The sequence below is a fragment of the Balaenoptera physalus genome (assembly GCF_965194825.1).
Source record: "Balaenoptera physalus genome assembly, chromosome: 11".
NCBI lineage: Eukaryota > Metazoa > Chordata > Mammalia > Artiodactyla > Balaenopteridae > Balaenoptera > Balaenoptera physalus.
In genome coordinates this window covers 40,853,591-40,872,127 of record NC_138896.1, presented here as the reverse complement: position 1 = coordinate 40,872,127, position 18,537 = coordinate 40,853,591, and the positions used below count along the sequence as shown (strand labels likewise).

Genomic DNA, 18,537 nt, shown 5'->3' with positions numbered 1-18,537 from the left:
GGATGGTGGGATTTTCATAAGGAGAGATAGATAGGAGAAGACCCCAAGACGTAGTCTTGTGTCACCTGTGGATTTAGGTAGGGGGTTCTTGAATCCAAACTCCACCACTGTTAGATGTGCGATCATATCCAATTAACATTTCTAGCCTGTTGGCCAGTAAACCTCATAGGACTGCTGTGAGGATTAGAAGAGGTAATTTGTATAAGGTGCTCAGGACACATGCTCCATAGTGTTTGCACTTAACCCATTTGTGTGCAGCGTCAGTGCTGTGTAGAACCTCCCACCGGACAGAGGAACCCCTAAGGGAAGCATGGGGAGTGGTGACAAATGGAAGTAACACTGTGGTCTTCCTTCTGCCTCCCACTCCCTCTTTGTATTCCTTCCACATCGATCATCAACTGCCTTTCCCAAACACTTATTGCTGGTCTCATAAGTTCCATTCTCTTTCTAACCCTCCAATTCAGTTCTCACCTTCCCCCAATCTCGCCTCCTACTCTATGGTCCCGTTGCCCACCCCCACCTTGTCTCCCCACCCTGGGTCCCTGGACAAGGCACCTCTGCCAGCGTTTGCATTCCTGCCACTTGCTCTATCACGGAGCATTTATCACTGGCCACATTGCGGGGGAAATGACAGCCTCCGCTTGGTCAGGCTTCCGAGTTAGCCTCGCCATCTCCCCCGACTTAGCTGCTCCCATGTGGTGCGATTTCTCTCACCAAGTGTTGTTTTCCTTTTCTCTGCCTGTGTTTGCATGGAATACCATGAATTTGATATAGTGATTGCCTAACACACATACCACATAATAGTATTTTCTTTCTTTCTGAAGCACTGTTTGCATGACAAATGAGTTGGTAACATTTGTGCTTCTCCTTGCAGCTGTGCAGTTCAATATATAAAGAATGAGCCTTTCAGCATCAATACTGGCCCCATGTATTCTAAGAGGGCTTGAAACTGATGCTTAAACAAAGTTAATGTTACAGCATTTCGCAGAGTTACAGTCTATTTCCACACAGTGGATCTCGGGGCGATTTAAAAAAATACCAAAACGGGGCCACCCCCGGGGTGGTCCCCAGTGTGGGCTTTGTCGGCTTTCCTTGTGTTTGGGGTCCTGGCTGCTGCTACATACACCCAGGGCCAAATGACCCCCAGCCCTCCCCTAGTCCCACCCGAACCCTGTTGTTTTCCCTTCAGCCTCAAACCCATCATGTTTGCAGCAGTGCCCTCCCTCCCCCCATCCCCCAGCGCTCCACCTCTGCCTCACTGGGTCTAGCAGGCCTTTGGGGTAATGTGCCACCACTTAGAGCATATTTGCCAATCATGCTTCCCTTCCCCATCCCTCCAAGAAGAAGCTTCACAATCTGTTTGGAAAATTCAGTCAGAAAAAAACTCATGAGGGACTTCCCTGGCAGTCCAGTGGTTAAGATTCCGCGCTTCCACTGCAGGGGGCACGGGTTTGATCCCTGATCAGGCAACTAAGATTCCACATGCCGTGCGCCACAGACAAAAAATTAAAAATTAAAAAATTTAAAAAAAGGAAAATTAAAAATAAAATAAAAGAAAAAAACCTCATTTAAAAAAAAAAAGAAAAAAGAATAAAACCTCATGAGTCAATCGTTCCTCCCAGGTCTCGGGCCTCTACATTTTCCTCCTGAACTCCCCGATCCAGTCCACCCCTTCCCTGGATTGATAACCCTTCAGGGTCCTCCATCAACATTCTCTGCCCTCAAAGCGCTTTTACCAGCTTCAGTGAAGTCAGTTTGTTGCCCATCAGTTTGTTTTATCCACGTGACCGTCCCCACACTTCCGACACTGACCCTCAGGTCTTCCCCTCCGAAGGGCTCCATCTTAGTGCTTCTTTGCCACCACCGCCAGTGTCGTGTTGGGAGCTGCCCACAAGGCCCCTTTGGGCCTTCTCAGATCTGCCTTTCTGTGTCTCTTCTAGTTCTGCCGCTGGGCCTGTCGAGTATGGGAACACACATTTCCAAGAACAGGGCAATATTGCAAAGTCAACGGCCGTCCTGTGTGCCCTCCTTTCTCATCACTCTGTTGTGGCTTTTTTTTTTTAAGGTGAGCAGCTCAGGCTGTGGTTGGTCTTCCTGATTTCTTAAAGTCAAAAGAGGGAAAACAAGCTCCAATGTCTAAATCTACTTCGTAACCACATCCACACATTTAGTAGAGATGTGGGGCCGCTTGGAGGATGCTCTGGATTCCCAAGGGGCTGCCATGCTGCCTGCTGTCCTGCCGACCTCTCTGTCTCGGCAGAGCCTTATAATAATAACAGCCATAAATCTTTTAGTGGGTTCCTTTCTCATTCTCTTCCTGCGAAAAGCCCTGCACACATTTATCAGGTCCTTAAAGATGCTCCGGACCATGGACTTGCCCTTGATCCACCTTGTCCCCGGCCTCGTCGTGCATCCCTCTTGTCTATTCTGGGCTTCCTTCGAACCATAGCATGGGTGGCGTTACACCGTGGTGGGGGCACTGGGAGAGTATGGTTGGAAAGGGGGACGATGTGGGTGCAATTTTTGGCTTAGATTTGGACTGGAACGGCCCCAGCTCTGCCCAGCATCTTGCTGCCTCATCTAAGTACCCTGACCTATCTCTCTAGGTCAATGAAGGGGCAAATAGAGTCACAAAAAAGTGTCAGAATGGGTTTAATGAGCAGTTATGTTACCTGCTTTTCATCAGCAGCTGAAAATTAAACAAAACTCTCACTCTTTTGGCCACTTTCACACCTTGGTATCTGTGGGTAAGAGTTCCTTTAGAGGCATGGAATACATTCCCCAATGTCAATAATGAATTGTGTATGAAGAAAAATGTAATGCTTTCAGAACATTTTCTTTTGGGCTTTGTCCATGATTAGATTACACTAAATTATAGAGTACAGATATCAGGTAATTACTCTTTGCTTTTAAGTGTTCAGTTTCATGGCAAATCCACGTAGCTCAGTAATTATAAAATCACACCGACGTGGTTACCAAGAAAATACCTCATCATCTCCATCTTGTGAAACTAGGCTCAGGTCGCCCTATAATTACCCGTGGTCCTAAGTGTAAAAGTACATTCCAGATGAAAACGGGTAATCTGTAACTCTCTGTAATTGCCAGGTATCTGGAACGATTCTTGTAGATTTTGCTGGATAAATCTCAGCCAGACGTTGAGAAGCCGCATCCTCGCCCTACTGGTTCCTCTGGGCACTTTCCCTGTCTCTGATGCTGGCTGGGTCCTGGTCTAGACATCCTCTAGCTTTAATCAAGAGTGTGTCTCTCTTTACTTCTGTTTTGTGAAAGCATGGTCATTTTCTCCTTGGCTCAGCTCAGAACCTCCCCAACCAACCCCCCACCGCTGACCCAGTTTTAATTTCTTCCAGTGGCAGGTGGAGGAGGAAAACGAGAGAAGAAAGGGGCCGACATATCTAAACAGGCGGCCGGGGCGCTGTGCATAAAGAAGCAGGTGGTGGCTGGGTCCCCGTTGTGGCTCATTACTGGGAAGCACTTCAGAGGCCACCGGGTGAGGGTGGGGGACCTGAACTCTGAACTCTGAGCTCTGAGCTGAGCTGAGCTCTGAACCGGCCTGTTCTGCGGAACCGACAGCATCCTCACGCTTCCTAGGTGCTGTGCTTGCTGAAGCAATTCCCATTTAAAAAGACGCAGACCATCCGGGGTGAAATCTCCTAGGTGTCTCATTTCCCTCCATAGCACCCATTTCAACCCTCAGGAGCTTCGGGAAAATTCCCCAGAGGGTGTTGGGACCACCCCCCCCCCCAGAAATGGGCGCCCCCTACTAGGGGTGGGGGAAGGTGGTCTCACTGTAGGGGCAGATCTCAGCAGAGGGCGAGGAAAAGACACGAAATCTGTGTTTTCCACAAGGAAAGAGACAGTGAACATTTTGGTTTTTTGCTTCTTGGAGAGCATTACTGATAACGGAGGAACTTGGTGGAACTCGGAAGGGCGAGGAGGAGTTCTGGATCCAGTTCCTCCAATCGCACGCTTTATAGCTAGATTCCTGTGGCTTTTCCTCCCTTCACGTGCCCTGCTGCAGCCATTTATTAGCGGGTGTCTCTCCCCATTTATCAGCGGGTGTCTGGGCAGCATCTCCTGGGATCCGGCAGCTGTGCTTGGGTTGATCAGTATGTGCACTGGAAACTGTGTGAACGTGCTGTGTGCAGGCTCTGGGTCCCGTGTAAGGTTCCTCGAGGGGCATTCAGAGCACCCCAAGCGAGGGTCCTTTTTAAGGGCTGGAGTCGTCTTGTTCTGATTGTTATCCACGGCTAAGCCCTTGAAGTGGCTGGGGCGGGTGGAGATACGGAATGGGCACTGTTGTCTAATTGCTAGTAACCTATGGCTGGAGCTTGGGTTCCTATATGGCCCCAGTTTATAAATAAATGAACATTCATTAGCGTAAAATTAAATTAGAATGAAATTACCCATCCAGTTTTGTTTAGAAGGCAGAAATAAAATGGGTTGGCTGTGTAATTTTGCCATAGATGCTGGAGCATGTAGTCACAGGGTGATAATAATAATAGTAATCTGCTTTTTGCTGGTGCCTCCGTCCCCAGATCTCAAGGCAGATATTACCACCTTGCTTTTGCAAAGGCTCATTGAGGTTAAAGGGCTAGCTGGAAGTTACCCAGCAAGGGGTTGAGCGCAGAGGCCTTAAAACGCTCTGGTCCATTAGACCTCGAGTCAGTAAGCAGAAAATGGACCAGGATTCAGGAGGCCTGAGTTCCTGTGCTTGCTCGGCCACTGACTCAGCACATGGGCAAAAGATACCGTCTCTCCGGGCCTCAGTTTCCTTACCTAGAACGGAAGGGCCGGCGCAAATCTTCCGATTCCGTGGGTCTCAATTAATGTTTGCACACAGAACTTACAAAAGGCACATGCTTTGCTAATATACGCACCAGTTATGGCCAAACTCTCTCTGAGCTTTATTATTTCCCCCTTTATGGCATGACCTGACTCTGACCTTTGGAAATTAAAATATTAAATAAAAGAGTCATTTCTGTATATTTCATGATTTATTTGCTGGAGGGGGATTTGCTTGGGAGAGGGTGTTTTCCTTCCAAGCCCAGCAGCTGGGCTGCGCAGATGGGCTCCCGGGGCCTCTCTGGATTGGCGGGTGGGGGGATCCGAGTTCCATCCAGCTTCTCCCCCAGGTGACCTGTCACTTGGCTGCTGGAGAAAAGCAAAGGAAATTTGCAGCTCAGAAGTGTCATCAGGTCCATCTGTGAAACCACCTTCTAAACCTGCCTGCAGGTCTGAGGAAGGAGGGGAGGTCTGGCCAGACTCTCCCTCTAGCTTTCTCCATAGCCTGGGGCTAGTAATTTAACCTCTCAGTTCCTCCGCCCCAAACATTTTCTCCTGGCCTTTCTCCTCTCCTCCTGGGGACTAGGAGAAGAAATTGGTGGCTGTTTGTCACATAGGACCTAGCTTTGCACAAGTAACTCAGGCCGACCTTGACCCGGGGAAGGCCAAATGGGGCTCAGGACTTCGATTTGCAGAATGGATGGGGGAAAAAAATGCAGGCTTTTGTGGCCAGACTGCGCCAGGGTTTCCATTAGAGTCACCAAGCAGCCTCACTGGTGTTTGGGGAGGGAAGGAACAGATCTGTGCAGGGGGAGGGTTTGGGCGGGGTTGCTGTCACTTGTGGTCCTCTGCCAGAAAGGCGTTAGGGAAAAGGGTCTGAGCCCTGGAGGCAGGGCCTGAAGACGCCCCTGGCTGGGGAATTGGGCCTCCCCAACCACCAGCAGCCATCCGAGGCCCGCCCCCTCGTCCCCTCCCCGTACCCCCACCAAATCTGTGATTAGGCTCCCCTCGGAGGCGGGGTGGGGTGCGGGAGCTTGCGGCAGAAGGCAGCTTCAGGTTCTCAAGAGCAAAGCAGAAAAACAAATCACAGCCCCCAAACCCTACTTGGCTACGCTGCAGGAATATGAACCCGGAGGCGCCCTGCCTCCGCTTACCTTTCTGGCTGGACAGCAGCACCTCATGCAGCAGCCCTTCCAGGGTGGCCCGGTACTTTTCCAGCTGCCTGGAGTTCATCCTCATTCCAATTTCCACGTGAGCAGTCAGCTGTGAAATAAGGCAGAGTTAACAGGAAGGGAGAGCGCGCCGTTGACCCCTGGGTGCCCTACAGGTGGTTGGAGGACCGCGGGGGAGCCATGCCACTCTTCCGGATCCTCTGGGGTCCTCTGGGAGTTCTAGCCCCTCCCCCCAATTCTCACCTGGGGGCTGGATCCTGTAAGGTTGCTGAGACCAGCAGGGAGGGAGGAGGATCAACCAGCCTCACCCCATAGGGGAAGCTGGGATCAGAGGAGGAAAGTCCCCTCCCCTTCTCCTGAATGATAATAGCTAACACGTGGGAGTGTACCAGGTGCCAGGTGTCATTCTAAATGCTTTCCGTAGGTTAAGCCTCTCAATGACCCTATGATGTAGAGACACTAATGCGGATTAGTGTCCCCATTTTGCAGATGAGGAAACTGAGGACAAAGTGGTCAAGTAACTTGCTCAAGGCCACACAGGTACTAAATAGCGAGGGAGAAGTACACGCAGAGGGCCATGCTCCAGGGTCCAGGCCCGGGACCCCCAGGCTACGCTTTCCCTAGCACCTTGGGGACACATGTGAGACCGTGGAGGAGCTGTCTGGAGGCTCTCCACCAAGAGGGGTTGTTGGGGCAGAGCAAGGGGCACCAACTGATCTCCCCCCAGAGCTCCCGGTTCAATGGTCTTGCTGCACAAGCCAAGACCCCCTGACTCTCCAGAGAGCCGTGATGGAGGAGTCCCAGGCCCGCTCCCGCACCTCCCACCTGACACACTGGGGGTGGGAAATGGACTCAGGAGGCCTGAAGGACAACCTTAGGGGCGGCTCTGCAGGCTGGCGGTTCCAGTCCTGCCTGTGCTGTTCCCTTGCTGTGGGAATGGTTTCCTTACTTTAAAATGAAGAGGCTGGACTGAATGACCCAGAAAGGACCTCCTGGCCTGCATGTCATGGTTCTAAGGATAGGGAGAGGGGACAAGAGGTACCCACCCCAAGCCTCCTGAGATGTTACATCAGATATAACCTGTACCGTGGGAACCTCAGGGTCTGTGCCATAAACTCTGTCTCAGGTGCATTTCAAGGGCAGTTCTGAGCGAGCTCCCCCTTTGCCAGGCGGAGGACTCACTCCCGGCTCCCTCCTCTAGAGCCCAGGGAGCATGCGGGAAGGAAAGGAGTGCCCCTCCTTCTGCCGCTGCAGTGACAGCACCGAGGTCACTCTCTGTGCCACATGTATGACCTCACTGTCTGTGGACAGCATGCTGTGGGGACCCAAGGGGGTGCAAAGATCACTGGCCAGTGTTCACTGGGAGGCAGGAGGTGTGGAGTCCAGCTCTGTTCTGCCTTGACCACTGCATGACCTTGGCAAGGCCCCCACTCTTTCTAGATATCAGTCTGCCAGTCTGCCCCACCCCCTTCCAGACCCCTTTACAGGAAAGTGTTCCACACTCAGTCCTGGGACTTCTTCTTTCTCCACCCACAGACTCCCCGCCCCTGAAAGGATCTTGCCTTGTCCTGGCTTGAAATTCTATATAATCGCTGATGACTCCCACATTTATGTCTCCAGCCCCAACCTTTCCTAAAGTCCAGACTTGCATATTGACCTGCCCGTGCAACATCTCCACCTGGGTGCCCAACAGGCAACTCACAGTTCACAGGCCCAGTCTGACCTCCTGATCTTCTTCCTGCCAACCTGAGCCAACCACAGGCTTCACCAGCTCAGTGAGTGGCAAATCCATCCTTCTAGGTGTTCCAGCCAAAAACCTTGAAGTCAGTTTTTATTTTTCTCTTTCTTCACATCCTATATCCATTCTTTCAGCAAATCCTGTGGGCTTGTACCTCCAAAATATTTCCAGAATCTGACCACTTTGCTCTGCCTCCCCCATGACCACCTTGGGCTGAAGCGCTCTCTCTCTTTCTCTCTCTCTCTCCCCTTCCCCCTCTCCTCTCCCTCCCTCCCTCTCCCCCTCTCCTCTGGGCCCACTCCTGCCTCAGGGCCTTTGCACTGGCTGTTTCTTCTGCCTGGAAAGCTCTTTCCCCAGATATCTTTATGGTTCACTCCCTCCCTCTCTTCAGGTCTTTGCAGGAACAACAATCTACTCATGACACCTGCTCTGATCACCCTATTTAAAATTATCACCCACCCCATCTCCTTTCCCTGTTTTATTTTCCTCCACATCACCTATCACCACGTGACCTACTGTAAAGTTTGCTTATTTACCCTGTTTGCGGTCTGTTGCTGATGCTTCCAGTACCTTGTTTCTGTTCTCTCCCGGAGTATGAACTCCCTGAGGGCAGAGGATTTGTCTGTTTTGTTTGTCATCCTATCCCCAGTGCCCAGAAGCGTGCCTTGCACATAGCGGAGGCTTAGTAAGTGTTCTCCGTCTGAATAAATGAGCCTGTGAAATTAAAGAGCCCTACTAGACAAACTCAAGGCTCTCTCCAGCCCTGACAATCTGTGCATCCTCACTGGGCGCTCATGGCCCTGGACCCTGGGTCCTGACGCAGTAGCTGTGTCCCGGCTCCAGTCTAGGGCAGGAAACGGCACCCCCGTCGTCTCTCCCTGAGGACCACAGCTGCCTTCTGACTGGTCTCCTGCCTCCACTCCTGCCGCCCCGGTTCTTTCTGAGTCAGAGCAGATGACCTCCCTGCTTTGAACCCCCAACAGCCTCCCAGGCATCTTGCCTGGCCCACCAGGCCCTGCTGGCCTCTTGCCCTCTCTCAGCACCCCCTGGGCCTCGAGGGCCTCCGACCCACCAGGGGCTTCCTGAGCCGGGCCTTTGCACTCCCTGTTCCTTCTTCTGGGATGTTCTTGCTCTAGCTTTTTGCATGGGTGGCTCCTCCTGGTCCTTCAGGTTTCAAATCAAACGTCACCTCCTCTGAGAGGCCTTCCCTCCGCTCCCCTGGCCAAAGCAGTGCCCCCAGCCCCACCGTCACTCTCTATTCTACCTCCTTATTTGGTGCCTAAAATGGTTTATTGTCTCATCTTTGGTATCTGTTTCTCCCTCCTAGGATGGAGCTTGTTGCCTCAGTGTCTGGTTCACAGAACATTCTGTGGTGGCCGGGGACCATCCCCCTACTGGGTTTCTCTGCATTGCCCCCCTGTCTGCTCACCTTGATAACTTCCTTTTCTTCTTCCTCCAAAGGCTCTGCGGAGTCCAGAGGGCCCACCTTCTCGGACCTCTGCTGTACACTCAGGGATTTCTTTTGCCCTTCATACCACTCCTTTTCCTAGGGGTCGAGCACAAAACTGTACAAAACTCACCCTCCCTCAACCACCCGTATGGCCCCTTGGAGTCTCTACCCAGAGTGCTAAGTGGCCTGAGCTCCTGCTCAGGCCGAAAGAACCCCTTTTCCCAGGCACCTCTCACAGGGTGTCTCAGACACCCAGCAGCTTGACAACGGCCCTCGATTTGCCCACCAACAAGTCAACTCGAAGAGGAATCCGTTCCTTTGCAGTTCAAACATTACACCCAGGTTGTTACTGTTAATTAAGTTAAAATGCTGAAAATAATGGCCGCCCTTCCTGCATATTAAGTGAGAAAATGTGTTTTTCTTAGCAAAGAGCCTATAAAAAAAGATGGTGAGGGCGCCGTGGGGTGGCCCCGAAACTGGAGCCCCTGGGAGGTGATTTATGAGGCAAGACAGGGAGATGAATTATGGAGGAAGGAGTTTGCAGCTTCTTCATAAAAATGCCAGTGCCTGGCAATTATGAGGAGGAAAACCACAGAGCAGATTAATGCCAAGCGTCCTTTGGTTGCCATTTTGCCAGTTCGTGTAATACTGAGTTTGACTCTTTCTGTCCAGCCTCACATCTTGCTGGGCGTCCTGCTTGCTAGGTCCTTGAGCACTGAGATCAGATACACCCCTATTCCTTTGGTTTCTCTGAGGACACTCTGGGGGTTCAGCTCTGGGCCTGCCCTGGGACATGGTGATTCTGGAACAGTTGGTCATCTTTCCTGCAGAGGGAGCCGAGTGGTGGATGAAGGTAGGTTTAGGGGATCCGCTGTATCTCCTCCATCACTTTGCATGTCCACCCCTGAAGAAGGGGAGCTGGGTCCAGCCTGGCCTCTGTAAAGGATGCTGTTCACTGGGTGCGTGGAAACCTACCCCGGGACAGAGCGCGTTGCTACAGAGGCTGAGCCTCAGGGCCACGTGACCTCCCAGAGAACTGACTCACTCATGGATCCTTATTGGAGCCTTGGTCTCAGACACGTGGGACATGAACGTCCATTACTTCATCCCATTTAAAGAGAAACAGGGAATTCCCTGGTGGTCCAGTGGTTAGGACTCTGCGCTCTCACTGCCGAGGGCCCGGGTTCAATCCCTGGTTGGGGACCTAAAATCCCACAAGCCGTGTAGTGCGGCCAAAAAAAAAAAGAGAGAAACAAAGGTGGCAAGACACTCAGAACCCCTTGATGTCTAAAGTAAAAGGCCCAGGGAGGCAGGTCCAGCAGCCCAGTTTTCCTTATGCTCCGCTGCCTGAGTTCCATTAAACCTGCCCTGTTTTCTTCTGGGCTCTAAAGAGAAGGAGGCTTTGGCCACCACTCCCTGGAAAGGCACCTTCTTTCCCGCTTGGACACTTATGCCCACCTGTCCCCCATCCTTATCTCTTGAGGCCCTCAGCTCAGGTTCCCCTCTTCCACACCAGCCCACCATGTTTTCTCCTGCCCTGAACTCAGTGCATACCAGCAGCATTACTTACTGGACAATTAATCACGTCCTGCCTTGTGACATCTCCCTTTTGTTTTTTGTTATTAGTGAATCTTTCATATGTTTGTGTCTTGGCTCCCGAGCCAGCTCCCTGAAGACGGGAGGTTCTGAGATTTCCTTGCATGTCTGGCCTCTCACCCGGGGTGGCCCTTTGTGCTGCAGAGATGCTCCACAAATATTTATTGGCTTGTTAATTGAAAACTTCCCCTGAAGGATGGGCAGGGGTGGGAAAAGATGTCGCCCGTGGGAGCCACTGATACCTTTGCGGCACTAGTGAAAGAGTGGAGGTGGCCGGGGGGACGGCTGGGGTCTGGGGTTATCTGGGGTCCTGGTTCTGCATATTCGCCTCAGTGTCCCTGGCATAGCTGATTAAACGTGGGTTTACTGAAGGGACACTTATGCCTCAGAGAAACTCATGTCACTTCAGTGCTGAGCAGGGCTGTGGGTCAACCTGGCCACACTGGGGAGGCGGGCAGCCTGGGACTATCTTACCTGCATCCTCTGGACTTCGCCGTAGGTGAAGATGGGAATGTAGGCTTCCGTCTGGGAAGCCAGCATGATGGCTGCATGCACCACCAACAGAAAGGCCACGGCCTTGCGGGACAGCATTCTGGAGCTGGACGAAAACAGGAAGCTCCTGTCACCAATGTAGGGTACAGGGACAGGCTGCTGCGTTGGAGGCAGGAGCCCTCAGCTCTGGTCCATGGCCCACCTGGAGCTGTGTGATCTTGAGCAAGCCACTTACCCTGTCTGGACTTGGGTCTGGTGTGGGGCTGTACCAGAGGAACTCAGAGCCCCCTCTCTGCCCTAAGCACCCAGGAGAGGCTGCCCTGCCCCCTGCACACACCGAGGAAGAATCATTCCACTTGGCTCTTCCCTTTGTTACTGACGAGGTCTCCTGGGGTCAGCTGGGCTAATGAAGCAGGAGGGACCCCATGTTGCAGATTAAAACAACTCTTAGATTGCCAGCAGAACCAAGCCCCAAGATCCAGAGAGCCCTGCCTGCTCCCTGAGCCTATTAGGATGATAAAAGGGATGGACCCAGGCCCAGCTGATTCCAGCTCTGCCTGGGAGCACTGGGCCAAGACCCCATGTCTAGAGAGGAAGGGCGGAGACCCTCCGCCCATGCGGAGGCAGAGCCAGATGGAATATTTCAGCTTGGAGCAGCATCTAAGAGCAGAACAGGGTTCCCACCCCTCTGGGCCAGCACCGGCTCTGGAACAAACCCCTTCCCAGCTCCAGCGAGTCCAGCTGCCTGCTGGCCGCCATCCAGAAACAACTTCCTCCCTGTAACAACCTGCACCAATGCCACCAGTGCTGGCGAGGTGCCAGAGTGCGCATGTGTGAGGCCCTCCCACATCCTGGAAGTGGGTGTGTCAGGAATGGCTGGCGGGAAGGAGGGCTGCCAAGACACCAGCGAGCAGGTGGGCGTGAGGACCTCAGGAGTGCAGGGACTTGAAAAAGGGGCTGGGGCAGGATGGTCCTGTGGAGGGGGTGCGTGGCCTGCTGGGCGCTGGCCTTGGTTGATTCCTTACCATTCCAAGCCCTCTCCCACACACTCCTCATGCCCACCTGGGAGCAGGTGTGATCTAGGGAGTGGAGGAGGCCTGGGGAGGTGAAGGGACCCATTTGAAGGCAGTGGGGTCTGGAGGCCTGGCCTTCTGAGGCCCAGCGCTCGTCCTAATACCCTCTCCATGTGGCCTCTGCCCACAGAAAGGGGAGAAGGGCACCACAGGGGGCAGGCCCCTGGAGCAGGGAAGGGAGACTGGAACAGCCTCTGCTGCAGCGGGGGTGGGGGGATTACAGGGTTCAGATAAAAAGCTTCTGGGGGTCACCTCAGGGCTCCCACAGCCCTTGGGTGGGCTGGATTCCATTGGGAGGAGCGGGTTCTGCCCCAGACTGGCCTCTAAGCTTCCCTGCAGGTCCAACTTCGACTCTCCCTTTGGAGAGAATCTTCCAAGGCTGTGGGCTTGCGTCCTACCTCTCTGCTAGGACCCGTCTCCTTGGTTGTCTGAAGGCCCCTCTGTCTTCTTGCTCTCCCGCTGCCCTGTCCTACTTGGTCTCTCCATGTCGCTAAAACTCCATGAGAAAGAACACGACAGTTCAGACAGTCAAAGCCTCCCATGCCGGCTGCATACAAATTCCCAGGAGGGTGGGAAGGACCACCCACCCACTGAAGACCACGTCTCAGAAACTGAGGCCCTGGGCTCTGTTGAGGTAACAGAGCACGGGTGAGGGTGGGGTGCTCTGAATCACTGTTCCTCCTTTCCTTTCCCTGTGGAAGTCTCTGGGGCCCCAGCTCCCTTACGGAGGAGACAGCTGTGTCACATTAATGGTGTCCCATTTCCTTCACGGAGACGCTATGGATCCCTTTTCATTCTGGTGTTCACATTTAATTCACTCCATAAGAATCAATAAAAACTTTAAATTAAAAAAAGGCAAAAATCCAATTGCTGCTCATTTTCGTGCTCCAACTGGCAGCCGGCATGTCACCTACATTCATTTGCGTTCTGGGGAGCTTTTCTGAGGGCTTTTCACTGTATGATGAGCCGCTGATTTTCCTTTTCCGTTACCGGGAGTGGGGCTCCAGGTTTCAGGTGCTCGGCTCTGGCTGAGGGGGCACCTGTCTCTTCTCTCTCTCTCCTTTAGGAACCCTGGGCCCCACTAGTCTTGCCCAGCCATGTCATCTCCCTAGGGACCCAGCCTTTCCCCTTAACTTCCCAGAGCCAAGACTCCATTCCAAGTGGGATGGCCCTGCATCCATGCTGGGCTCTGGCTTGGGTTCCCGGCCTGCAGTCAATGGCACCACCAACCCCAGAAAGCTTCACTTTTGCCAGGATTTGCACCCCCTGCTCCTCCCTCCAGCCTGCATGCCTCTGGGCAGCCCTGCGCTTGCCCACTGTGTGCAGCTTTAACCTGTACGCTGGAAACCAGCTCGGGGCACTCAGTCTGAAGCCCAGGTAGGTATTTGAAGGTGGCAGAGGGCCACAGGAGCGGGTCAGCTCACCCCAGAGAGCTCTGGACGGGGCTGGCTCGGCTCACATCCCATCCTCAGGCTCCTGCTGACACCTCCCCCGCCCACCTTCTCTGGCTACTCACAGTGTGAGTGTGGTCTGAGTGGGCCAGGCGGAGCCTCTCTCTGCTTGTCCGCTGGTGTCTGACTGGTCTGACGGGCCCTTATATACCTCCTGCCCTCCCTTTGGAGCCCATTAACCTTTGGCCATACCTTTGGGGGCTCTGGGTGGGGAGCCTGGATTCTTGAAGCTCGTGGAAACGATGGGCAGGGCCTGCCACGCTGTGGACGTCAGGGCCTTTCCTGGAAGGCCCTTTTCTCGAGTGACACTCAGGGTTTGGTGGAGGCCAGCCCCCGCCCAGATGGCACTCTTCTGTCCACTTAGAGCTCGACTGCCGCTCAGAGGGTCATTTTAACAAAAGCGCTTTGTTTTTGTTACTTACATATATAATGTTGACCGTCTCCAGGCCACTCTATTGATCAGATTCTCTGTTGGCCTGTCAAAGCGCTGTACTAGGAAGATAACTTGTCTTCAGCCTTTCCCCTGAAGCTCCTCACGAAAGACAGGACACCAGAGTGTGTGGCAGCATTTCAATAGATTAGGGAAAAGCAAATGACGGTCCAGACCCAGGGCCGTGGAGGCCCAGAGTCTCCGTGGAGGCCCAGAGTCTCCGTGGAGGCCCAGGGAAGGCGTAATGCTTTCAGTACAAAAGGTTTGTAGTCTAAATGGGGAGAAGGGACACCTACCCTGGACATCTTTTGTGGTAATTGTGTCATTCAAATGGTAACTTTAAAAATATTCAAAGAGGGAAGAGGTGAACGTATTCTGCAGTCAGACAGGGCTGGCTGCTGCTGGCTGGTGCCGTTTCCAAATACAGTGGCGACTCTGGCACTACTCAGGGAACGCTCGACACACGTGTTCTAATTAAATCTCAGCAACCCCATGAGGTTGGTGCTCTTATTTTCCCCATTTTACAGATAAGGAAACTGAAGCACAATTAAATCCCTCTTCTGTGACCCTACTGCAAGATCTCTTCATATAAAGGTCAAGGCTGGATGTGACCAGGTGTGGCAGAGGGTGGGAGTGGGGGCTTCTGGGATGCAGGACACACACAGGTGCAGAGGATGGTGGTGCCCCGGGAGGTCCACTGTGTGGTTGGAAAAGGGTCAGTCTGGGACCCTTAGAAACCAAGCAGAAGGATTTAGATTTGATGGGGGAGGAAGCCGGGGGTCCTCACGGTGTCTTGAAGGGGATACAACAAACGTGTCATGGTGGAAGATCACTCAGTGTCTGGGTGTAGGCGTTGGAGCAGGGAGAGGCGGGGCTGGGAGACCAGTGGGGAGGTGGCTGGGCAGACTGGTGTGAAGTCCCGAGAGTCTGGTGGGCAGAGGCCTTTCCCCAGGTGAACCTTGTTGGCCATTAGTGCCTTCCAGAGAGGCTGCCCCAAACATTCAGCACCCCTGCTCCTCATCCAGGAACGCCTATTCTGTCATCCTTCCATCAGCTCTGGCTTTTGCCCTCTGAAAGAAACCAATGTTTGCAGTGCTTCAAACCCAACCCAGATAACCTCTAAATTCCCTGCTCAGCAGGGCTTCCCACCAGCTGGGGCTCTGTGTTCTATTCCAGATGCAAGGTTAGACCTCTTCCAGTGTGCTGGATTGGTGACACACTTGTGCATTGGGTCTCTGGAGTCTGAAATTTATCTTAGAGGAGTTAGAGCTCCAAATGCCAGGGCTTGGAACTGAATTGCCATTTCTTAACCTTGGCCTGATCAGAGTCTCACTGTCTCCGTTTCGAGAGAGACTTTTAAGACAAGGTCAGAGAGCTTGGTGGGGGCATAGTAGCCTGAGGGCTGTGAAGGAGCCCTTCCCAGCCTCAGGGAAGCTCGTGGGCTCCTACGGCAGGACATGTCATCATCTGCATCTCCAGCGCCTCGACCAGGGGTCGGCCAATATGGGTCAAATCCAGCTCGCCCACTATTTTTATATAGACTTTGAGCTAAGAGTAATTTTTACATTTTTAATTATTAAAAAAATTAAAAGAAGAATAATATTTAGTGACAGGTTAATTGATATGAAATTCACATTTCCGCATCTATAAATAAAGTTTTATTGGAACACAGCTATGCTCATTCTTTGCTTATTGTCTATGGCTGCTTTGGGGCTATAGCAGCAGGGTTGAATAGTTGAGACATTAATGCCCACAAGGCCAAAAATATTTATTATCTGGACTTTATAGGAAAAGTTTGCTGACCCCTGACCTCGACAGTGTCTGGAGTGTGAAAGCTGTTTGATACGTAATAAATATCAGCCAGACATCACATGTATCAGTTTTTAAAAAATCTCACAACAACCCTATGAGGCTGGTGTGGCTACTATCCCATTTTATAGGTGGGAAAACTGAGCTGAAACAGCTGGCCTAACGTCACACAGCTATTAAAATGGCAGGACCAGGGTTCAAACTCAGGAGTCCGGCTTTAGAATGCACTGTGCTTTTTTGCCTCTCAGTATCTGATGAGTGAGCACATGAATGTTTACAGCTGGGGAAGGCCCATAACAGAGGCCAGGTACAAATTCTCCAAACCTGCGGCTCTCTCCCTAAGCCATCTGCCTGGCAAGGCATCTGACCGTGACGCAGTCCCAGCTGACCAACTGGGACACGCATAGATGGTTCTCGTATGTTCTTAGGTTTGGAGAGACCAGATCTGGACCCAAGAAGGACTGCAGCTGGGGGTGGGGGTGGGGGGGGCGCGGCAAGCCTGTCCGCCAAGCACGGGGGAGATGCAAAGCTATTCCCGCCCCCCGCCCCTTCACACTCTGCTGGGCCAGTCTGGGCTCTGGTCCAGAGACACCTTCAAGACACTCTGTCTGAGAAATGATTAGGAGCCTGGAAACCGGAGACAGGCCTGCAATGAGGGATGGGGAGAAGGGAAGTGCTGGAAACAGTAAATAACCTGGGATCAATTTTCTGGGCGTAAATAGCGTTATCCTGAATTGCTTCTGTGATTCAGTACTTCTGATCCAAGCAATTTGCAGTGTTACGCTATGATATCTGCAGTTTGGTGTGGAAGGAAGGCAAATCGGGGTTCATAAAGGGCTACTCCTCGTAATACAGAGAGGGATGTAGACTATGGGGGAGGGGGCGGGCGGGGGGGCTCAAGGTCTGCTATGGGGTCACAAACAGGGTTAGCAGCACCAGCCATAAGGACATGTCCCTCTTGGCGGCAGATCTTGGGGGTCGGCCCTTTAGGAACCGACTCAGCGAGAACAGGCCTGTTTTCCCCTAGCTGTCAGGTAGGTGCCTTGGCCTCAATGTGTATTTTCCACTGTCACGGTTAGTGCTTCAGGAATGGAGAGGTGGCCGGATAACAAGCCTGATAACGACAACTTTGTCTTTATCAGGTACACCGTCTCTCCCTCCAAATGCTCGATTAGTGGCTGTTTCTCCTGCTAGAAACTGGACAAAAATAAGACGAAGGCATAATCTGATGTTCTTCATTCTCCAAATGGGAATTGCCCCGGATGTGCAGCAGCTGAAGCTGAGAGGAGGCATAAAAACCTAACCCAAGTCAGAGAAAGGAAGTTCCCAAAACCCAGAGGAAATGACTCAGACCACATGTGGGCACTTGATTGCTTCTTTTCCCCCAGTGTTGGGCAGAGGTATTAGCAGCTTAGCTCTCCTCTCCTCATGACCTTGAAAATATCGTTTGCGGGGTACCGTGGTAACATCTTCATTAATGGCCTGGAACAGGGAGGCAACGGCATGTTAATTACATTTGCAGCTGAGACTAAATTGGGAGACGTAGCCAACATCAGGATCGACAGAGACGTAATGCAAGAAGACGTCAGGAGGTTAGAACTATGAGCTGGAAACAGGCAGGTGAGTTGCTGGACATATGTCATCGAGGCCCCGAGGACACAGCACGGAGGATGTGGGTGACAGGGAGGGGCCGGCAGAGAAGGAAAGCTGCAACTGGGGGCTCCTGGGGGGAGGAGTGGCGGCTCGAACACTGTCTTGTTTCCCCTCAAAGAGGCAGAGGGCGTCTAGAGGATGACGGATTTCAGATGAGCAAAAATAGCCAGGGATTGCTGGGAGTGCCAAAGCTTACGGCATCAAAATGAAAAATGAAAGGTTTCCAAAGGTCAGCTTGCCCAGAACTCTGGGAAGAATTAAATGGGCACTGCTCACCTTATGCCAAGGCCAAGGAGAGGCAAAGAACCCGCTTCTCAAGTGCGGGAGCTGTGGGGGAGGGGGAGGGATAGCTGTTGCTTCCCCTTCGGTTCCAAGCCCTTGATGCCCCCCACAGAGCTGGGGGTGTGCGACTGGGCTCACGGGCAAAACTCCTAGCCGATGGGGACGGCATTTAAAACTAGGACAGGCAAAGCACCGAGAGATGTATTTTAGGCAATGACTGTGCCCTGGCCCAGGGGACACAGGCTTTGGTGACCTGTGGGGTATTTTTACTCTTTTCCTTCTATGGCTCAGGGTCCTTTTTCAGAACACACAAATGATTCATTGAGAAATGATACACAGCAGACACCACTGTAGCCCAAGAACCCCTGGTAGAGAAGCAGTGCCAGTGGAGAGGAGAACACAAACATGCAGACGGTCCACCCAGAATTAACTTCCAATTTGTTGAGCTTGTTGTTTGTGTGTTACATCTGCTACTTCAATGAACATTCCTGTGTCTCCGGTTTCCTGTAGAGTCCATCCCACACTCGACCACAACCTGGACCCGAAACAATCCGATAAGATCTATTCGGTTCAGCCGCCTGGACTGTT

The 18,537-nt window shown here is 52.5% G+C and overlaps 1 protein-coding gene across 3 annotated transcripts; it reads right to left on the bottom strand.

The window, feature by feature from the left end:
- Nucleotides 1-4,996: 4,996 nt before the first annotated feature.
- On the bottom strand, nt 4,997-12,145 carry MLN (motilin). Of its 3 annotated transcripts, XM_082414134.1 has the most exons (5): nt 11,487-12,145; nt 11,234-11,357; nt 9,143-9,259; nt 5,958-6,066; nt 4,997-5,172 (listed from the first exon to the last, which is right to left on the bottom strand). In XM_082414134.1, exons 2-5 carry the CDS (start codon nt 11,348-11,350, stop codon nt 5,162-5,164), a joined length of 354 nt encoding a protein of 117 aa, XP_082270260.1. In that variant the 5' UTR covers nt 11,351-11,357; nt 11,487-12,145; the 3' UTR covers nt 4,997-5,161. The 3 variants fall into 3 exon arrangements, with proteins under 3 accessions (XP_082270260.1, XP_082270259.1, XP_082270261.1); XM_082414133.1 differs by having other exon boundaries at nt 11,234-12,145; XM_082414135.1 differs by having other exon boundaries at nt 4,997-5,169; nt 11,234-12,145.
- Nucleotides 12,146-18,537: the final 6,392 nt, after the last annotated feature.